General features: G+C 46.1%; 1 protein-coding gene across 2 annotated transcripts; it reads right to left on the bottom strand.

Annotated features, from left to right (window-relative positions):
• Nucleotides 1-1325: 1325 nt before the first annotated feature.
• LOC138565872 (uncharacterized) lies at nt 1326-16372 on the bottom strand. 2 transcript variants are annotated; one of them, XM_069643030.1, is made up of 3 exons: nt 16076-16372; nt 11393-13390; nt 1326-2245 (listed from the first exon to the last, which is right to left on the bottom strand). In XM_069643030.1, the coding sequence occupies exons 2-3, from the start codon at nt 12333-12335 to the stop codon at nt 2238-2240; spliced, it is 951 nt and encodes a 316-aa protein (XP_069499131.1). In that variant the 5' UTR covers nt 12336-13390; nt 16076-16372; the 3' UTR covers nt 1326-2237. The 2 variants fall into 2 exon arrangements, with proteins under 2 accessions (XP_069499131.1, XP_069499128.1); XM_069643027.1 differs by having other exon boundaries at nt 1326-2153; nt 16076-16370.
• Between the last annotated feature and the right edge of the window lie 7042 nt (nt 16373-23414).

Here is a 23414-nt window from a genome sequence, read left to right as displayed (position 1 = left end):
GAACGTGTGATGATGGGATACATCCAATACCTGTGTCAGGGCACACCGAGTTCACAATCTGCATGCTTTCTTCTTAGTTCCTTCTTTGAATCATTTGTTGTCACTACCACAGACTTTAGCTCCAGATATGCTTGGGAGTCTTTTGATAAAGCTGGCGATATGTAATGAAATCTGCATCACCCAGACTTTATATTCTACCTGGCAATACTTGCATTTGCTCCTTTATAGATATGTCTTCTGTTATAAAGGATACTGTGAAGTTACAGTTCACTGAGGGACTCTGGACTTTCACAATTCATACTACAATAGTTGGTTTCATAATAATATCTCCTATGTCATTGTGTCGTCATATTCTGTAATTTCCACTCGTTTGTGTACTTAATGTATCTTGGTATTAGAAACCTATGTTGGTTACACACCTTCTAACCTTTCATTTTCTTCTTTTCTCCAATAGTTATTTATTTATTGTGCAGGTTTTTTGGATGCACAAAGCAGGACCTAACATGTGTCAGTATACTGTACAAAGAATATGGGTGGAAAATCGGGGACAATATGTGATAACAATCTCACTTATGTTGATGAACACACATTTATAGCAGAATTCATATTCCTTGTGGTCCTCTGGCATGTGCACAGTAGTGGATAGGACCAACAATGGTAACAAGTAAAATGCAATATTAAGTAAATAATTAACATGAGTGGTTACATCAAGATGAACAGTCTACCAAGATACAGAGCAAATATCCTGCAATAAGTCAAACAACATCAGACAAGTTACTACATAAGATTGAGCAGATATTGAGTGCATCAACAGGGTCTTCTAGGACATATCCAAGGAGGTTGGTGGATATGAAGGAAGTAGAACAGCAGAAGAGGATACCTGCGGAAGGCAATTAGTCTTGGCCGAGAAAGGTTAATGGGTGGAAACTATAAGGTGCACAACAAAACATGTGCAGGTAGATGCAGCCAATGTTAGACGACTTGAGCCTTACACAATAGACTGTCGAAATGCAAGGGTAGTAATACCTGTTATTCAGCAAAAGAACATAGTCAGGGTCCGAGGGACGAGTGGAAAGGGGAAATGAAATAAAATAGGCGAGATACAAACATTGGCTGAATGCATGAAAATTGTTGCTGTGTGTGAACACCTTACACATTTATTGCAATATCGGCATGGAAGCCACCTGAGAGAACTTTCTAGGTGAGGAACATTTTTTATAACACAGTGCTAAACTCTATGTGGATAATATAGTCCATCGTACACAGTGGCACATCGGTTCCCCTTTAACCTTCCCATGTCCAGTGCACACATTCATATCGTCAAATAATTAAGACGTTAGATTTATTTATATGGCTTCTGTTGAGACCGCTGCATAGAGATTACAATGGAGCAATGCCAGAGAAGGCTAGTTATCCATTCATGAAAGTTCTGCATCACCACTATACAAGTCTCCCATTTGGGACTCTTCTCAGGCTGGAACCATCATTAAAATGCTTATCACAGTTTGTTCACTTGCAGGGCTTCTGCCCAGAATGGATCCTCTGATGCCGGCTCAGGTGTGCCATCCGGCTAAAGAACTTACCACATTCCAGGCACTTGTAGGGCTTTTCCCCTGAGTGTGTCCTCTGATGGCTGAACAGATTTGAGCTCTGAGAGAAGGTTTTGAAGCATAATGTACATTGGTATGGTCTCTCTCCAGTATGGATCCTCTGATGCGTGTCCAGATGATACCTGTTCAGAAAGCCTTTCTCACACAATGTGCACTGGTATGGTCTCTCTGTGTGGGATCTTTTATGTACATTAAGGTGTGATTTCAGCTTGAAATATTTCCCACATTGTGTACACTTGTAGGGCATCTCTCCACTACAGCTCTTTTGATGCCGAACTATGCGTGATGGCGAGATGAAGCTTTTCTCAAACTCAGTACATTTGTAGTGTCTCTCACTTGCGTGGGATCTCTTGTGTAGGCTTAGACTTGGCTGGTTAGAGAAGTACTTCCCACAGGCAAAACACACAAACACGCTCTCCTCTGTGTGGATCCTCAGATGTACCATAAGCTCTGCATGCAGGCTGAAGCTCTTTTCACAGTACTTGCATTTTAAGGCTTTCCCTTTAACATGACATTCCTGGTGCATCAGGATGCTGCCTGCTTCTGTTGAAAGAAACACATGTTCTAGGTCATTATTTTTGTTCATTGAACAGCACATTGATAACTCCATGCTGCACCCAGGTCCCTTTAATGCTCTGCATGAAAAGGAGAGACACTTTAGAACAGAGTACAACTTAAAAAATAAATACAGCCCAATCTTTCGAAATGTATGTTCACCATGAAACGAAAACTGAGAGTGTAAACTTTGTAGGTAATGCAAACAAAAAAGTAACTAGCTGGACATCAGAAGACCCAGTTTCTTTCAGCTGCATTGCATTTTGGTATTGAAGCAAAAACGAACATACGTGTCTGTCATTTGGTAAAATGTGCATAGCAAAGGATGTGGAGAAAGTATTTTGGAATGTTAAGGTTACTATACTGTCCCATATTATGAAACTCATTAAAAAAAAGGCAAGGGGGGCTATTAGACCGAGTCTGCTTTTTTGTTTGTTGCTTTTCATCTAATTAAGACAAATCGGAACACTACACAAAAATCGATGTATAGTCTATGGTGGAATTCCATCTGTTCTTTTCACAACATAGAGAAAATGTATGCATTAACCTATAGAACTTTACCTAAATTTAACAACAAATGGAATGTGTTTACTGCATATCTATCGTGGAATTATGCTACATCTTATATTGTACAATACTTCTCGTCCTCTTCTTTCCTATTATTTCCCTCGGTTTGTTCAGTTTATCTTCCCCTATGAGTCTTAATTGCAATTCATAACTTTAGCAATTTTAATTACTTAATATTGTTAGTATAAGTATTTGCTGTAAGCATATACAAATGAATAGTGTACCTTTACTGTTACACTGCATTTAATGAATTCTTCTATAATATCAATTTGTTAATTCACCCAAACATAACCTTTCTTATGAAATTTTCAATAAAAAATAATTTACCGAAAAAAAGGGTTAATTTTACGGAGTAGACCACCAACTTGTGCCCTTGTCCTGAAGCCATGCCACTTAAAACTGTAACTGCCAAGCCAGTTGCAAGCAAATTATTAGGCATCTTTACTAGGGTTGGCATCCCTACAGGAGTTGTGTCTGACAGAGGCTCTAGCTTTATCACCAATGATATGCCATGTAGAAGGAGTGTGGGGTGTCAGACACTTTCAGTGGCCTACCATCCACAGAACGATGGGATAGTTGGAAGATTCAACAGGACCCTTAAAGGCATGACTGGAGCTCTTTTCGAGCCTCAGAGAGAAATATGTGGAACCTTCTGCTACCATTTGTTCTTTGCCTACAGAGAGTTGCCTCAGAAAGGGGATGGCCTCAGCCCCTTTGAACTTCTTCTAAGTCAGACCGTTGGCCATAGTGCACGAAGGGTGGGAGTCCCCCTATACTTCAACTACCTTAAATGTAGTAGAGTATGTACTAGAATTGAGGAAGAGGATGGCCCTTCCGATGGCTCGGGCCAATAACAAGTTGAAGGCTGATCAAGCACTGTTATGACCAGAAAGCTTCACTTGTGTATTTTACCCTAGGCAAAGAAATTATGATCATGGACCCTATAATGTCTAGAGCCTTACAGAACAAATAGACAGGTCCTTGCTAAATTGTTGAAAGACTTGGTGAGGCAACGTATTTAGTGGAATTTGGAAGGCCTAACCAGTCACCTAAATAGTTTCACATCAATGGATTGAAGGCGTTCATGCAAAGCGTTTAAATGGAAGCACTGCTACTGGATTTAGATAGCGAAGAAGAAGAATCTGACCCTCACCATGATCAGTTTGAAGGCAGCCCTTCAGGTGGCTCCATTAGGAGTGTCAGGTTATCCCCTCAACTGACTGCAAAACAAGGTGAGGTGCACATCCTTACCATTAATCAACCTGGATAAGCTTCCAGTCCAGCTCTTGGATTAAAGGACTCCAGCAGCCATTTGACAACCCGAAGACGACCTTTGCAGCAAACCAGCATAAACGGCAGTCTAGTCCCAGTGAAGCCCTGCTCCTCTGCCTGATCTCAAGACCCTAGTTGGTGCTTTGACCCCTAGACCAGTAGGAAAAGCCAGTTCTGATCCCTGCTCAAGGATCAGTGCCTTCAGAAGTGTCCCTGGACCACCAGGTTGACTGACCAGCTCACTCCTGGGTTACCTCATTGCAGACTTCACCTTTTCTGAGTACATCCTTGGAACTTGGGGGATCTTCAACTTGTACTACAAGACACCTGTTCTTGCATTTCCAGCCTTCTAGTCCCAATGGAAGACTTCAAGGCCTGCACCTTTGTTAGTCCATTGAAGATTGCCTGTCAGCAACTGATCATGCTGACTCCCGTTGCAACTAGCCTTCTTTGCTACATGGAAGTGTCCTGAGGTTTCCTGCTCGGTAGACGTCGTCTTCATTTCCTCACAAGGGTGTTCAGCTGGACGGTATTTGGAACCCTAGTATAGATACCACAACCGACTGAAACTAAATACTGCATCCGAAACTGACCTTTAAACCTGTGACTCCATGGCATCCCTCATCCAGACCAAACCCAGAAGAAAGTGTCCTCAATGGTATCTGCAACCTCTGCAGTGGTTTCTGGAGAAATCTCAGTTAGGGTAAGTTATTACCCCTGTCTCTTCCTGCCCACCCCCCCTCCGCTCCCCATATCCTTCATAGGGTTACATGGGCATAAAGTCCTATCCCGGTCTCTCGTTTTCTGACTTCTATCAGTGGTGGTCTAGTAAAGGGTTGCCTCCTAGCCCTACTCTAGTGAAGTGGGATTAAGAGAAGTACTTTCCTGAACTTTTAACTTTTTTAACTCTGAACTGCAACCTCTAGCATTGTTCAATCACATAATAAACCTATTTGAAAAGTAGATCTTTAGAACCAAAGGCTTTAGGGCAGTGGGCCCGAATCCATTTCAGGGTTGCACGTATTAAGTAATAGAGAACTGTTTTAGTGTTGCTCTAAATTGTCTCTACTGTGTTTTACGCATTCAACTACTTATCTGTATTGCACTAGTTATGAATCCCATGTTTATTTTATCTTCTCACAAGAGTGTTTATATGTATTTTATAGTAAGTGTATGACACTATTTGACTAGAGGTTTTGTTGCTTGGTGTGTATTTTAAAGGTATAATAAATCATTGTATATTTCTGTACTTACCTGTCTAGCTGTAAATGTGGAGTGCTCCATGTGTGTCTCATAGTAGCCCTAGACCACTCTCACAGCACTCATGAGTCTAAGCCTTGCCGCTCTTCTACCTATCTTTATTGGATTGGCTGGATTTATGTGTCTTCCTGTACAACATAATAGGTTCTCCTACCAAAATCCACCCCCAGAATTTATTTTAGTACATTCACCTGCACAGCACGCATATATCTTCCACTCGCCTGCAACTAAATGCCTAAAAGGCATTTAATAAAACTCTGGACTTTAAGTCCAGCTACTTCTCCAAACTAATTTCCTCCATTCCTTCTCCCCATAAAAATGCTCCTATAAATGCCATTGCATGCTGCCACCCCTTCCCCCATTCTATTTCCGCCTTTCTACTTTACTCCTCATCCAACATCTCTAAGGACTGTGCCGCCTCTGGCGTTCTGATCCAGGACACCTGGATTGCCTCCTGCACCTTTGTTCGCTGCTCCCCTGGAATGTGGAGCCCACTCTTCTTCTGGCCCGCTCTACCCTTGGGATCCATGATATAGCACTTGCCTGGATTGGTGCTTGCTCCATTGATCACTCCTCAATTTCCTGGAATATGGAGCTCTCTGATCCCTCCAGTTTCTCCTTCTCACCCTTGGATCCAGGACACTGTGCTCCCCTTGATTGCCTCCCACCTGACAGGTTTTCAGAGTCAGAATGAGGTATTTGTGGTAATGCGTGCCAGTCTATTTGTGTTTAGGGTTCTTTCCTTGACTAGATATGTCCTCCTGGACAGGAGGCCTCTCCCTGTTCAAGATGGAGGGGACGACTCAATGTGCTGACTGGTCCAGAGGCATTCTAAACAGCCTTTCATATTTTGATGTGAAGGGACTAGGTCTCTGAGAAACTAATGAATCATATTTGGAGAAGCTTAGATAAAAAATAAAAGAAGATTGAAAAGATCTGGCCAAGCCTTCATGGGACATGATCCTGGTATCCGGACTGCATCATTCAGCAGTTTTTTAATTGCATCTTAATAGACAGTGCAGGATAATAGATGTGCTATGCAACCTACCCAAAAAGATACTCCCTGAATTCAAGACTTCACCAAAACATCAAGGGGCACTGCAACAGCAATCGTGTTACTTGTCCGGCTTTCAAGGGAGGAAGGGTCCCCATCTTAGTGACTGCAGAGGCCCAGACCACTGTAACATGGCCATTGAGAAGCAGCAGAACAGAGAGTTGGCTCCAGGAAACAGTTTTGTGTGTCACAGCATAGTATACAGAGATTACAGGAACATGCACAACGTGCATTAGCAGCACAGAGACACTTCTCCTGGTAACAGAGAAACGTTTCTTCATTTTACAACAAAAGACTTCTTACAAGAAGAAAAATGTCTTACAGCATTAGACCAAGATGTTATTTCAATTCAAACCACACATCAAGATTCAAGCAACCTTTTTAGAATGTTCTTGTTAGGTCTTTCTATCACTTTTTAGTTGGAATAGAGGTCCACATTGAATAATGAATATACATAAAAGGACATAGCAAGGAACAATCCAACCAGAAAGACTATTCAAAAAGCAAAGACTTGAGGAGGTCTTGCAGCAGATGTCAGCGGTACACGGGGCAAACCTATGCTGATAAACAGGAGCAAGGGAAGCACCCGTGCCCGCGATACCGCCCTTGGCTCCAGAGAAGGAAGAAGCCAAGCGGTTCATCACAGCCGGTGAGTCGAGGGGAGAACTGATAAGAACCGGATTGTCGCTAATTGGGAATCGCAAAGTGGCATGTTTGAACCAAGTTCAATGAACTATTAAAGAACTGTAAAAGTGTTAAGGGGAGACCTGCTACAGGGGGAAACCAGCACCATGTGGGTGCTAACTCAAGAGACTCTGGTCGATCCCCATTTAAGCGAAACTATAGAAACCAAGCACCCCTAGGAGAGGCACCGAAATAGGTCAAAGTGGGGTCATACTGAGGTCAAGCAAAATCCCCTTACAATCGAAAGACTTTGATCTACAAACAATGTGAAAAAAAGGGAAGTGAATCCTAGCGACATTGAACAATTGTAAATATGAAGTTAGCAAGAGTGAACCCGACGAGAGGGGTGAAGTCTAAAGTCCCGAGAAACAGTGTGTTGACAGACATGAACCAGGCCAGGGGATGATCACTATGAACTGTTTGAAAAGACATTGAGAAACTAAGGGAGGAGAAATCCTGCCAATGCCAAGGGGGTCCGAGCCCGACCGAGGGAGATCCAGGGGTGAAGTCATCACCCAAAGTTGATTGATAAAGGAACTATTAAATAATTTGTATATTACAATACGTGAAGGGTCAGCGGCCAGAAGGGGGGACCAAGGGGTGAATCGTTATCATCCTAAAGAACTTTTCATGTAAAGGAACGTTTTGCTTTATTATTTTGAAGATATCAGGTCCTCGAAGGCAAGAGACTTTCAGAGAAACGAGACTTGGCCATCGACATCCTTGATAGCTGAAAACTGAACTGTCATCTCGTGCTGGACAAGCTCGAGAGAGAGTGTACCTTGCTCCACGATCCCACCTTATCCTGTACACAAAAAAGTGCAGACCCAGGCTACCCCATCCTGACGTATTATTTGAGAACACTTTTTTTTTCCTGAGAACTATGCCACACCTTTTTTGTATTAGTTGTAAAATTTGGCAATAGGTTTCTTAGTATAGGCCCTTTTATTTAACACACCACTAGGACTGCCTTATTTTCATTTGATGGTCGACGCTTGCTCTCATCTTAGATCTAGGGTTAGAATAGGCGGTTTTCCAACCATGCATACTGCATTCATTGTTTAATAAACCACCCTTGAACTGTGATCACTTGTTGCTGCCTTACCTGTTGCCACCATGTGTTCCTTACATCCCGTAGACCACTCATGGTTTGCAGAACTTAATTATGCTTTCCCAGCTAAATTGTGCCCTGCATAAATATTTTTGTGATTGTGATAAATTATTATTGGAAGGGAACAGTAGTCGACAAAACCCATTGTTGACCCGGATCTTGTAAAACAGAAACTCACAAGTTCTTGAATGGAGCAGATATGAGAATCGATTAAGTAAATATAAGCTATACTCAAAAGTATGGAAAATCCATAGACACTACGCCAGTCTCCACAAATATTTGAACCTTAAGTTTTGCTATTTTTATATGCGCTTCCATTTTAATCTTTTGGGAACATTGGAAAGATGGGGTTCAATGAGGGGTATTCCATCTGAGCGTAGATTTTGCAGACTCAAATCCTTCACACACAGAATCTCTTAAAACACCTTGTAATGTACTGTGAGGGCACCACTGATACTGGGGAAGATTCCTTTTGCAGATTGGTTCTGAATTGTTACTTTTTGGCTATGGACTCTTTTTGGCATCAACTTATGAGTGGGCCTAAAATGTCCTTAATTATCGTTCCAATTCATATTTTATTTGAATCCATTAATTATTAGCTGAATCTGTTTACAATAATTGATGCATTCTGAATAACTGATGAACTTCGAAGTATTTATGTTGTACGTTGATATGTCATTTATGAGGTTTTGTATTTCGAAATGTTTTAACAGACTCGAAAAAAGAAAAGAGTTGTTCTAATTCACTACTTGCCCATTTAGATCAGGTCCATCTGCCCTACGCTATCAGTCTGGGCATCATGTGGTGCTGCGCCGCACCAATGGGCAATATATTCCAAAGGACAGACTTTGGAAATGCCTGCCTTCTGAGCGTCTCAATTTATCAGCAGCGTTCAAAATGGTTAATAGTTCCATTCTCAATGTCCATATGGGTATTGGGTCATATTCTGAGTTGGATTCTCTGCTTCCTAGCAGGGACCTCGGGCTATCCATGTGGACTCGGACAGCTCCTCCCCTCTGACTTGCCCGTTTTAAGTGGTCTTCCACAAGACTCCATTCATTCACCTCTTTTGTTTAATCTGTATGTAGATCCAATGGGGTCTTTTCACTAAAAACAAAGAATGGGGATTCACCAATATGCTGACGATACCCAACTTTACAAGTGGGTATCGTGGGTTGAGGAAACCAAATGGGTAAAGTCTTCCTTACCAGAATATAAGGAATGGATGGCAGCAGCCAACCTGAAATGTAACTCTAGCAAGACTGCATTCATTTTGCTTTCCACTGATAAGGGTGAGTTTGTCTCCCCTTGGATTTCTTGTTAACTAAAGATGGTTCTTTGTCAATTGTTGCTCTTTCAGCAACATGTCTTGACTTTTGGCTTTACAAGAAGTTCTCACTCAACAAACCTATGGCTATAAAGGGCCAAATAGCCAACTTTCAGCTTGATCTACCTGAGACCATTAAGCTATTTGTGCCCTACACCAGTAAAGCAGCCATTGGTGTTGTGCCACATTCAATCAGTGGAGTTCTTGTGGCTGCTTCTAAATTCACTGTACGACCCCCTAGTTCTGCGCTTCATTTTGCTGCTAGACTGCTCTAAAGAACAAGGAAACATGATCTTATTTCCCCTCTTTTCATACTTGCACTGGCTACCTCTAGAGAGCAGTAATTATTTTGAAATGGGATCCATTGCCTATAATGCAATTTTTTTACAGGAAACCCCCCGCCCCTCTATTTTAAGTCAACACATTGGGAGGGATTCCAGAGTCACATGAAACAAGACATTCTAACGTTTCAATATCCCCAAAACGTGTGAATCATAAACAGTAAAACAAAACATTGGTTCTCAGTTGCCATTCTGTGCTTTAGGAACACTTTGACAGAACAACTAACCCTTTCCGGGAGAGTCCTTTCCATTCCGCCATTACCCTGCGGTAGTTTCTGGATATCCGCTCTTTCTGTTTATACCTCGATGTTACCTTTGCATGTACAGCGCTCCATATGCTTGCGGCATGGTCTGTGCAATAAAAGACTTGTTCAATAAAACATAAGAAAAAGAGGGTCCGAGGTGACAAAGGGGCTAGGTGAATGGAGGGAATATCCTGAGGGCAGTGGAGGAAGTTGGAGGATAGGGCAGAACAGGCCGGAAGAAAACTCAGGTGGTTGAGGTTCTAGCGGCCCTAAACCTCAAAGGGTGACCCTGGGAAGAGTAAAGGAATGAGAGCGTGGCCGAGTATCAAGGAGGTGCGGTAAAAGAATTCAACTAATGAGTGGGAGAAGAAAGATACACCAGCGGAGCCTGGAGGAGATATTTGGATAGCAAGGGAAGGGACTCGGTTGAGGGGTATAAGAGGAGGAGTGGCAAAGGTGCAAGCACAGGCCTGAGTTGAGGAGTTGGAAAGTGAAGAGAAGGAAGAGAAGTGACCCTAAGGTGCAGGAAATGTTCCTTTAGATACAAGCCTGTTGCGACTTGTTTAGAAGGTAGAACAGGGTAAGACTAGAGTCAGGACTTCAAAACCGGTCGGTAAAGAATGCACTCTGCCATGACCTGTACAGAGACTCATGTGGCCTACTACTAGAAGTTTCAGTGGCTCATGTCATCTCACCCAGCACTCGCTGCCACCACTGCACAGACTGTCATTAGAACCCACAGACCAGATCTTAAAGCCCTGGGTGTTTTGCTTGCATCCTGGGACAGTTTGTACCAGAGACATTCTGGTAGAGCGGGGAAACTTCTGTTTAGATCCAGAGACTTTGCTTGACCCAAGAGCCTATACCATTGAACCCATGGAGAAGCCACCCAGTAGTGTTGGGGAGGACACTTAAAAACCAACCCAACATCCTTACGAATACAATACATCTCTTAAAGCTAGCATTAGCAACCTTATTAGCACTTGGATCCCATTTTAGGCATCTGCTCAGCCAATCACAAAGCTTGTAATACAAGCTACAATCTCCAGCGTGGACACATTTCAAACATTCGGATTTGAGCAGAATAAAACCATTCACTTTCCTTCTTCGCTACAGAACGCCATATACAAGTAGCCCTGCAGCCATTGGGAGGGTTCATGATCGCTTGGGAAATGGACCATTGCCCAATGTACAGACCCTCGTCTTCTCCTCGGACAATACCATGGGGGAGGATCATTATCCGCAATCATGACCCCTCCCCCCCAGGTCCAGAAGGCTTTCTGAGGTTGAGTTTGCATTCCTGCACCATTACCAAGTCTCAGTTCCTATCTCTCATAAATTGGAATCAATGGCAACACAACCATACCTGATGTGACATTAAACAGTGGGGTATTTGGGTTTGCATCCATTACCCCCATGGACTCCATGAAACCTGCTCCATCTGCAGAGGAGGTATCTGATCCCAAACATGGTAGAGGATCATGCAGACCATGTCCATCAGGACACAGTGACTTGAGATCATGCTTCTCGTCTGAAAATTCTCCATCAGGAAACAATGGCTCTCGCTTAGAGCTCTGATCACGATCTTGCCCAAGCTTGCCGTACTGATCCAACCCTTGCCAATCAGTGAACAATGTTTTTAGACCGTCGTTTATGGCTGGACTCTGTTCATCGTAAAGCACATGTTGTGGAGCCAGGTTTTCTTCCTGTCCCCGATCATCAGGGTTAAGCAGCTCTAGCTTAACAATCTGATCTGGAATGCATTTGTCAATGAACACTGGTTTTGTGCACTGGTTCTGGTGCTGTCTCTGCCCATCAGTTACCACTGACTGTTCGGACTGGTTCTGGTGCTGTCCCTGGCCATCAGTAAACACTGGCTGCATGCGATGTTTTGGCTCCTGTCCCTGCCAATCAGTAAACACTGTCTGTGTGCTCTGGTTCTGCTGGATTTGCCCAGCAGCAAACATTACTGTGAGGCCCTGGCTCTGTTGTTGTATCTGATGATCAGTAAACACTGGTTGGATTCTCTGGTCCATTTGTTGATTTGACCCATGCAAATCACCAGGCTGAAGACAAGTGCTCGGCCCCCCTGGTCTGACTTGAAAAGGAGATGCCGGATAGGGGTTGTCATTGCCCCGTACCGGACTTAGCTTCTCGACAAATGTTGCACTGTTTTTTAGGTATTCTTCACCCTTTGTTAGCCAGATGTGTTTCATAAGTCGCGCAACCTTAGTGGGCATGTCCTCCATGCTGCTATGTAAGTGATCCATTTTTGCTTCCAGGCGCTGTAGCGTCGTCAAGAGGTCCATGTTGAGGACAAGCCCTTTAATAGGCTCTGACGCATTAAATCTCTGACTGTATGAGTGTTTCTCAGTGGATGCGGCCAGGAACCGGTATTTATTCACAAAAGAGCTGCTTGTTTCTTGTTCTTGGTCATTTCCGGGTCAGAGTTTTGAGGGCCCCCTCTAAATAAGCTGACAGACATTATTAACTTTTCAATCTTTTTCCTATTGGCCGACTTGAATGTTGAGACTTGCAGAGCTGCACAGTAAGGGAAATGCTCAGGTTTCCAGAGGCTCTAGGCTGGGTGTGCTGCTCAGGATTCCAAAGGGCTACAAGCTGGGCGTGCTGTGCAGGCTTCCAGAGGCTCCAGGCTAGGTGTGCTGCTCAGACCTCCAGAGCTACCAGGATGTTAAGAGCTGCTCAGGATTCCAGGGGGCTCCAGGCTGGGAGAGGAACTCAGCTTTCATAGGATACAGACTGGGAGGACTGCTCTGGCCTCCATATTCTCCACATGTACATAGAATTCAGGCTTAAAGGTTGCTCAGGCTTCCAGAGCCTCCAGGCTGAGAGAGCTGCCAAAGCCCCAAATCTGGGGAGTGTTTCACAGGCCTTCAGGGCCCCCAGGCTGGGAGAGTTTCACAGGCTTTCAGGGCCCCCAAGCTGGGAGAGTTTCACAGGATTTCAAGGCCGCCTGGAGAGCTGCTCCAGATTCCAGGGTCTCCAGGCTGGGAGAGCTTCATATGCTTTCAGGGTCCCCAAGCTGGGAGAGCTTCGTAGAGTTCCAGGGTATCCAGCCTGAAGAGCTTCGCCGGGTGCCATCTGCTCACACCTCCAGGAGTTGTAGGCACGGAGAGTTGCTCAGAGGTTTTGCTTCCAGGGGCTGCAGGCCACAGCAGCGTTAATGCTTCCAGCGGCTCCAGGCTAGCAAAGTTCTAGCTTGCCAGAGGATCTATGTTCGGAGACCTGCTTGAGGCGGAGTCTTGTAGCAAAAAAGTTACAAACAGATGTTACTGAGGTCAGCTCAGTGATTGTGTTGTCTTCCTGTAAAATTCAGATTTGTGGATGTTCTAGTCTTCTGTCTCTAAAGAGAAAGAAAAAGAAACCAACCATTAGAACTAAATAGATCAAATGTTCACATGTTCTCCCTTCCCATCCCCTCTGCTGTGCTATTAAACACTCTTCTTTCAATGTATTCATTTTCCATTATAGAACACAATATGTCAGGTTGACAAAAATCTTTTAATTGATTGGTCCATTCAAGAAAAATGCTGAACCATTTTTTTTAACTGGTACTCTTCCTGCTCCTCACCCCTTCCACTAGGAGATGCCAATTGAATCAGCCCAACCTCAAGACTAAAATATTTCATCTCAAGAAAAAGAGAAAGATCCGGAAACCTAGAAAGTAGAGGAATTCCAAGTGTTTTGTAATCTGTGAAGAAAGATAAGAAATGAGAGAATGGATTTCTGAGGCCTGCATCCAATTCTACTCTGTGAGACATTTGTCACAGACCACCCCATTGTTAGGGGGAATTCTCATTTCTGTGCCAATTCCTTTCAACCCTAGAGACCCCCAGCTCTTTTGCTGGACTTTAGGACTTTTTAATTTTAACCCTGGATTGAGTGAGACCCTTTTCTCACTCTCACAAGCATTTTGACCTGATTTGGATTCTCTGTTTCTCCATGTATTTGGAGTCTGACACATTCCACAGGCATCTACTTTTTGTATGGTGACACATAGCACCTTCAGTGCAGTGTCACTGAGAAATCCTTTAGATTTCTCCTAAGGTTTAAATACCTTTTCTTGTGTGAACGACTGTTCACAAGAATAGTAAAGAGAAAAATTGCCTTTCCTTACCTTTTCTCTTTGTGGGTCCAGCACATACCATCTTATGTAGAGTGCTGGGGTTACCTAGTAGCCCCTTATCCTACATTCTCATGTAAAAAAAAATATGTTACCCTCACTACGTTAAATATGTTACCCTCACATGTGTTTCGGTCTGGTTGGACCTCATCAGTAGGGAGGAGCTGTGCCTCTCTAAGAATAGTGAGCAAGGGGTCCACGTCTGCCCCAGGGCAGGACAAAGACTGATATGCTTGGGATATTTCTTCTCTGTGAAAGATAGTGAGCTAAAGACTCTGGGTAAGTCTCTCGTAACCAGTACTAAAGTCTGGCAGAGAGACTCCCAGGACCCCCCCTTGTCAATTTAAATAATTATATATAACTGAAATCTTGAGTGTAAGTGTTACTTGGCTACTTGTATTTGAGAATTGCCTTGCAACAGCTCACATTTACCCCTCTTGAGATAAGTCTGGCTGCTCAGTCACACTACCAACTTGTGTAGTACAGACCTATAACAAAAGCTGTGTTACCTAATACCAAGCAGATACGCGTTGTGTAGTCTCACAGAGTGCGACTACATCAATTCTTACCTAACTCCCATGAAGACAGAACAGCAGCAGCATTATTATCATCACTAAAGAGCCGGTCCGAAGGTGTTCATCCCCGATTATACAATCATAATCTGCATGGTAATGTAACGGGATATCATCCTGCACCAAGATTATGCTTTCCAATTGTACCTCTTACTCAAGAGTCCAGACAGCCACGTATACAAGGAATGTAGAGCATATGGTGCCAAGTTCTTTCTCTGTTGACACTGTCTGGACAGCCATGTTTATAAGACATTTACAGGATATGGTGAGGAACTCTGGATCCAGTGGCTAGCAGCCGTCTTTAAAGGCCAAGTACAGGATCAGGCACTAGCCTGCCTCTTAAGTCTGTATGCCAATTTTACAGAATAAGCACAGGATCTGTCAATGAGCTCTTCGTTTGTTTTTCTTCAGGCAACTACTTATACAGGATATGCATTTATTTTCTCCCCTAGAGTGCTACATGCTGTGCTCTGAAGTGGTTGTTAAAGGGGGAGAAGGCGCAGCAGGTGGCCTTGTACTGTAGAACGTGCCCACGGCAGGGGGGGTGCATTTAAATGTGCCCCTCTGCCGCGGGCACTTTTCACAAGAAAAGGCACCATTAGCCCCACACCACGCCAGCTCCGGGGAGTCTTTCAAGGGCTCCCCCGAGCTTGCGTGGTGGCAGAGGGCGTGACAGACGCCTCATTGCCATTGAATGAACCCGTGGCGAGGAGAACCATCTCTGGTTCCGGAAGCACCTCAAAACCTTCCTATTTGCCTCCGCTTTCTCTCCCTCACTCCCCTGCTAATATCACTGAACCCGCACTGAATTCTGCAACTGGTCCAGTCAGCGACCTCGGTCCTTGGCCCAGCCACTCTTCCCTGCACTGCCTCCCTGCACTACGGGACTGTCTCTGTATCCTACAGCCCCTCCTCCCAGCACTTACCTTGCACTTGCCTAGAATGACACCTGGCCTAGTAGGATCGTTGTCTGTCTCTCCTTGTTCCCCCCCCTGCCTCGTCGGACCTCGAAACACTTGGGTATAGGCGCGTTACCAATGCCATATCATATCAATGCCTCGTCGCGCCTCGAAGCACTTGTGTATAGGCGCGTTACAAATGCCATATCAAACGCGCCCTATTTAACCTCCTCGCCGAAGCAAGGAGGTTAAAAAAAAAGTGGCCCCTCCTGGCCCCGCCCACTTCCGCCTCGGGGCGGGCGAGGAGGGGCGCCAATTCGCCTAGGGCGCTGCTGCCCTTAAGGCCGGCCCTGATAGAAACCAACAGAATGTGAAAGAAAATAACAATTCCAAAGGGAGCTGCCACCAGCCCAGACCTCGGGGCGCCCCCTCACCTCGGTCTGGGATTCAACTGGATGGAGCTGGAGCACGTAGCCACCTCCTGCTGAGCAGTTGCCTCCTCTCACCCCAGGGTGGCGCTAGAAGCCCATTCTACGCATTCTGAGCCCTTCCAGCCGTGGAGCCTCTGCTAGAAACTCAAGGAAAGCGCCGAGACGCCCGCGGCGAAGCACAAGCAGCCGCTCCCTGCAGAGCCCAGTGCCCATTCGAGGAAAGCACCATAGGAACGCCCCGCCAATAGACGTGCAGCAGCCACGTCGGGCGCCTAGAAAGGAGCTTCCACGCCGGAAGTGATTCGCGGCCACAGCGGAAGTGATTCACGGCAACGCCGGAAGTGATTCACGACAACACTGGAAGAGCGGCCGGAAGCCAATGCCAAGTTCCCGGCAGCAGTGCATCTCTGATTCTAATACTATTCTTTTCTGCTTTCCCTTTTCAGTTTGAACGCGGCAAAAACTCTGCTTTCTCCGCTCACGCGTGATGATGTAAAAACAAGGGCATCGCATCAATAGAGTCTCCGAGGAGCTGATTAAATAGTTTCCGGCCCGTTGCCCTGCTTGTTCTGTCTCTGCCATTCCTGACCGGATCTCCGGCGCGGGAGTTCTTTCTTAGGTTTCTCCCTTCCTCCAATCACCGTGGAAAAGCAGCTGCCGTATGATGATGTCACACATTTATTTAGAAGAAGAAACCGGATACTGGTGGTGAATGCAGAGCACATCCCACAAGCACCCCGTCCCTCCCCCCACATGCACTTTCCGCCTCAGCTGCTGCAAACACTAACTCCCCGAAGAAAACCAATTTCAGACCACCACACCTTTCAACAGTGCGCTGCCATTTGGCACATGCCTCTCCATCCTGTTTTCTTCCTTTCCATGATGGCGCTTTTGGTCACAGATTTATAACACAGAACTCCAGCGATTCATTCAATAGATGCCAAGGGGAATTCTTATAATTATTAAAGTGCATGGTGTCTAAATAGTTACCCATTGACAAGTGGTTGTGTGGAGCCTCTGGTATAGCAGCAGCTCCATGTAATGAAATCCACACACATGATGGTAGGTAGTACATGGCTATTCCTTTCATTGACAGGAGACGCAATTTTTATCAAACAACGAATGAGCAGCCTGTCAAAAACACCAGTTCTTCACCTTCCCTTGAAACAACTACAATCACATAGTCATCAAATCACAGCACAACAATGTCCATTCCTAACCTTCGTTGGAATCTCGATTCTGGACGCTCTCCAGAACAGCAAGGCTTCTCTCTACTCCATTTGTCATCGACAGCTGAGGTAATGGGCCAGGATCTGGCGCTGCATCATCCTCTTGGTCCATTTCTGGGATCAGTACATGGATATTCCACCTCGAACTTGCAGAACCAGCTACTGGTCTGTGTCACTGAAGCATCAACTCTTTTCTGTCACCATGGAGTCCTGCTTCCAAGCAATGGTCCACAGAGTAGTCTCGTATGGCAAGCACACCTTGTGTAGGGGTTGTATGCATGCACAAACACTGCATCTCCCACCTCCATTGGGACATCTGTAGCCGTCTTCTGGTGATTTCTTTTTCATTCACCACTCCTTGTGCCACACATAGTTTAGCCCTGTGATCCTCCTAGACCATGGTCTGGAAGAAGACCTTCCTACCAAGAAAAGCCTCTTCTTAGGCCCCCCTGCATTGGCATGCAGGGTTGTTCAATATGCTGTTACACGTCATTGCCCCTTTAAGGGCAAGACACGAGACTGGTGGGAGGAGTTTGAAAGGGAGTTTCACTTTCGAGTCGTATTACAATAAAGAAAGACATGAATCCATGCTCTCCTGTGCCACGTCCTTTATTCCTTATTACCCATCCTTGTAACAACTGGCGACGAGACTGGTTCCAGTAGACCGGAGCTCCTGTTACCGGCATGTGATCGCACTGCGCCGTCCTCCAAATATCAACAGGTGATCCCACTGCGCCGTAGCACCATTCCAGGCCTGATACGCACTCCACATACTCCCACTTGTAATGCCGATCCTACCGTACCAGCCACCTCACCCAATCCAAGGCGGGTGAACCAAGCCATTCTAGGCATCCCTTTTCCGACGCTCCATAAGGGGAGCAAAACACTGGTGCTTCCAGTGTTGGCGATGCAGCAAACCGCCTGCATTTTTTCTTCTTGACGGCAGACCTGCATGGGCGTGACACGTGCTGGAGCACAGAGTGTGCAGCAGATTGGTGGCACACACACTGTTCTCTTTGGCCCTCACTCCTCATTTCAAATCACGGCACCACATTTTCGCTGCCTACGGCATGACACCTGACCCCGACAAAGTCAGTTCAATCACCAACCTACGAGAACCCCTGCAAGCAGCCGATTTCTGTTCATTCCTGGGAATGGCTGGGTACTGTGCACACTATATCCTTCACTACGCGTCCATCACTGAGCCGATCCAAAGACTACTGCAAAAAGAGTCTGCATTTGTCTGGACCCCCCCTTGCCAGGAAACGTTTGACTCCATCAAGAAAGCCCTGGCAGAGGCACACCGCCTGGCGTACTTCGACCCCAACTGGCACACGCAACTCATAGTAGATGCTAACCCAGTAGGTCTTGGGGCCATCCTGGCGCAGACGAGCAGACCCAATACACATCCCAGGCACATCATCACCTATGCGAGCAGAGCCGTGTCAGCCTCCAAATCTGCTTACTTGCAGGCTGAGAAGTAGAGCCTGGCGGCCGTCGGGGCCTGCGAACATTTCTATAACTTCATCATTGGAAATAAACTCATGCTGATCACAGACCACCAGGCGTTGTTGTCCCTTTTTGGAAATCCACGCACAAAGATGCTCCCAGGATAGAGAGGTGGGGCATCAGGCTGCAAGAATATGATCACAACATCATCCACAGGTGGGGCGGGGACCAAAATCCGGCTAAACTACCTATCTCGCCATCCAGCCAGCATGCCGACCACCCGAGCAGGCGACAATGAGTACATCAATCACGTGGCTGCAAATGCACTCCCCCCAGCACTATCACTCGAGACTGTTGCGGCTGCATCCGCAGCCGACCCATCCATGGTGCTAGCCATCATTTTGACGAACAATAACAAGTGGAAAGACTACCGCCGTGCAGGTTTGAACCATCCAGGGGTGTGCAAAGAAGAGCTGGAGAGGTTGTTAAGAATACAAACTGAACTAGCAGTCAAATACCACATCATCCTACAGAGAGGGTGTTGGCTAATCATCCCTGCGATGCTCAGACCAGAGGTAATTAAAACATTGTACAATGGACACTGAGGAGCAGACAACACAAAGAGGCAACTGTGGTGCCATGAATGGTCCCCCTTTTTAGACTCACTGGTGGACAGCTGGGTCAAGAACTGCCTGGCATGCCAGTGTACAGCAATAGCGGAAGCCCCTATCCCACTCCAGCCGACGCACATCCCGTACCGGTCATGGGACAGAGTAGCAGTTGACTTTTATGGGCCGATGGAGTCGAGGGAATATCTTCTGTTGTTCATTGACGAGTACTCAAGATTTCCCATCATCAAGAAAGTGACAACCAATGCGTACTCCCAAGTGGCAGCAATGTTTGACGAAGTGCTCAGCGAGTGGGGCAGCCCAAGGTCCATCAAATCGGATAATGGACCCCCATTCAACAGCCACGAGTTTGCAACCTTTGTGAAACATATGGGGTTCATACACCAGAAGATAACCCCCAGGTGGCCACAGGCTAACGGAATGGGTGAACGCTTCATGGCATCCATTAAGAAAACAATTCAAAGATCACGCATAGAAGGCATCAACCCACACCAAGCGCTATGCAGACTTTTACGAGACTACCGCAACACCCCACATGAAGCCACCAATAAGTCACTGGCAGAGCAAATGATACGATACGTAGTACACACCAGCATCGTGAGACATCCCAATACCCCTGAAAAGGCGGACACCAAAATCATAAGAAGAGACTCTGAGAGGAAAGAATGGGCCATGTCGGATTCAGACATCAGACAAAGAGCCGTGCCTAAAGACTTCCGCGTGAGAGACAAAGTCCTTGTCCAGCAGGCCATGACAAGGAAGACAGACTCCAGCCATGCAGAGACCTTTGAATATAGTCGCCATCAAAGGAACCATTGTGGCTGCTCAAAATGGAGATCGTGAAATCACAAGGAACAGTTTGCAATTCAAACGTCTCATCAAGAGAGAAGATTGTGAACCACTCCCTCCAGGGCTGGACCCGGAACTGAGGGAGCAGCAAGATGATCTATGGATCCCTCCAGAATAAGCCCGCTATCGGCTGCCCGTGACTGGGCGAGAGAAATGCATGGCCCCATCGCCTGATCAGGAAGCCCACTAGCCTGGTTGAAGAATGCTAAGGCCGGACGTATGAACATTTGTCCGGGGGTGATGTTACACATTGTTGCCCCTTTAAGGACAAGACACGAGACTGGTGGGAGGAGGGAAAGAACGTGGGAGGAAAGGGAGGAGTTTGAAAGGGAGTTTCAGTTTCGCGTTGTATTACAAAAAATAAAGACGTTGATCCATGCTCTCCGGTGCCATGTCCTTTATTCCTTATTACCCATCCGGGTAACATATGCCATACGGAACAAGATCAGCACCTCTCTGAGACTAGCCCTTGACAAGGGTGATACGGAATGCCTTGTTGAGTATTCTCATGAAATGTTTGACATCCCTGTTGGCCCAGGGGCGAGCAGGGTGTGATAAGCCGATGTGTTACTCTATACAATTTCAGAAAGTGTTCAAATTCCCTGTCTTGAAATGGGGACGCATTGTCTGATCTGGTGTAGTCACAGATCCAGTGGGCTGTAAACAATTCCTCCAGCACAGCGACAACTGCATCTGCCACATAGGCGCTACAAACGTAATTTTTGTATGCCTGAAGTACTCATCAGGTACCACCAGGAAGTAACAGGATTGTTACACCATGCCAAGGTCAATGCTGTGGGCCTTTCAAGGTTCAGCGGCTCTTACAGTGGATGCAATGAGTTCTTTTGCAATTTGTCTGACCGCCTGACACCAGACATATCCGCTTGTGATATCAACTTAAGCTTCAAGATCTGAGAAAAACACCTTCTCTGGAAGGCAAGCTTTCATCTTGCGTGCCCCCTGGTACTGTACTGGACTACAGTACCAGGGGGCAGTCGGGGAGCCTCATGTCAACACATAGTCCCACCTTCTCAGGGCATATGGGCCTCTTTGCTATGACAGTTAGGGAGACCCATTGCGTATACCCATCCACATTCTCGATGAAGTCTGCCATCTCCAGCTGGCAGAGTTCCTCTTCAGGTGAAAAGGAATTAGATGGTGGTGTTGGGCTATCAGCTGTATGGATTGGTCAACGTGCAGCCGAGCCTCATGTCCCTTCAGGCAACTCATGCCTTCAAATAGATGCTTGAACTCTTCCAGCAACTTCTCAGTGTCACTCTGGTACACTTGGTGCACAAAATCCACAGGCCCCAAATCCTTCGCCTAAGTGCAGCTGAGTAGGCTGTGTGTCGCTGCAGGAGTGACATAAAAAATGCCAGCACCGACACATGGGGCCTCATTACGAGGGTGGAGGTAGCCATGGTGCTGTGAGCACCATGGCTACCCCTTCACCGCATTCCGGGTCCGGGTTCTCGGAATAGGGACTTACCGGGTCATTCCAACCTTGGAGGACCCAGTAAATCCCCATTCTGAGAACCATTCCCATTGGAGCCCCCATAGGGCTCAATGGGAAAGGGGATGGAGCTAATAACGGGCCCGCTAATAGTGGGCCCGTTATCAGCTCCCTGGTCCCTTAGCGGGACCCGCTAAGGGACCTCATAATGCGGCGGTAAGGGGCTAACGGCAACGGCACCCTTAGCATTGCCGTTAACCCTTTACCGCCAAACTCGTAATGAGGCCCATGGTCATGCTCGACCAGAGTGTGAAACACACCATCTAGTGGGAGGGGTGATGATCCTTCATACGTAAAAATGTGGATGTGAGATCTGGCTAGTCTTGGGGAAGGGATGTACCGTCAAAACTGGGACGCTGGCGTAACAATTATGGATGTCCCAGTGCCTGAGGATTGGCCTCCCCATTGAGAGTATTGTCACTGACCAGCAGGTTGTCTGTTTTCTTTGGCCATACTGGTGCACCACAGAGATGGAGAACACGTCTTTAATGTGGTCTTCCCCCTCTGTCCTCGATAGAGTGGAACCCTGGTCGTTGTCTACAGCAGACACTTGCCATCCTTAAACTCATGATGGTGGCATTGGGCGATTGGTGTGTGCAATAGGCCACGGCATGCAGCACATCTTATCAAAAAATGGTTGGTTTTTGCCATACCAAACAAAGGCATGGCCCAAAGCCAGAAACAATAGAGCATGTAGGAACTTTCCACCACACACAGTACATGGCTTGCGCTGCTCCTCAGGGGGTTTTGTTGCCAGTGGTATGGCCCTTGGCCGCAAAGGACCTTTGGATTCAATGGCCTCCTTCCACATGCAACACTTTCATCACAGCTAGCTTGTGAGTCCTTCCAAGCTTCAGAATACTTTGTAGCAGGTGTGATGAATCCTGCAAAGTCATCACTGATCCTCAGCCTGAAGTCTCCTCCCATGTGGCCAGCAGAAGGCCATACTTTGCCTGATCCTGACCCTGGGGGCAGTATTCAGAGAGTGGATCACATGGGAGGAGAGGGCTGTCAGGGGAGAGTGGTGACTCCACAGGGAGAGAAGCAGTGGCATTCTCTTGGTTGTGAAGAAAGTCCCATAATTCCACATTTCTTGATGGATTGCTGCTATTACTCAAAACCACCTGATTGTAAAACCATGAAAACCACTTTTAAACAGAAATTAATTCAATCTCCATATGTGCACAATCAACATAGAGTATATAAAACATCTCATTTTGAGGATTGTGTTTCAAACAAAACTGTTCAACAATGTGATTCAACATCCTTTGAAACTTATGGGTACTCCAAATAAACTCTAAGCATCAGGACAAGGAGGCCAAGGAGTTTATGTGGAGGAAATGTGACTTAATGGGGGTCATTACGACCTAGGCGTTAACCATGGCGCTATTAGCGCCATGGTTGATGCCGGTATTTTACCGATTGGCCATGGTGGATGGCGGAATTACAGCCCCATTCCATGGTTGGCGGGCGGTAATTCCCCATTCACCATTGGCCCTTCCCCATTCCCATTTATGCCCCCATAGGGCTCAATGGGAATGGGGAAGGCGGTAATTACGGTACTGCAAATTGCGGTACCGTAATTACCTCGAAAGTCCCTTCGCGGGTTCCTTCCTTAACGGCTGGTAAAACCAGCCGTTAAGGTGGGGACCCGCAAAGGGAGCTCGTAATTA

This window comes from Ambystoma mexicanum, chromosome 1p (assembly GCF_040938575.1).
Source record: "Ambystoma mexicanum isolate Mex_15411 chromosome 1p, UKY_AmexF1_1, whole genome shotgun sequence".
NCBI classification, from domain to species: domain Eukaryota; kingdom Metazoa; phylum Chordata; class Amphibia; order Caudata; family Ambystomatidae; genus Ambystoma; species Ambystoma mexicanum.
The sequence above is the reverse complement of the archived record's forward strand: the minus strand, read 5'-3'. Positions and strand labels throughout refer to the sequence as shown.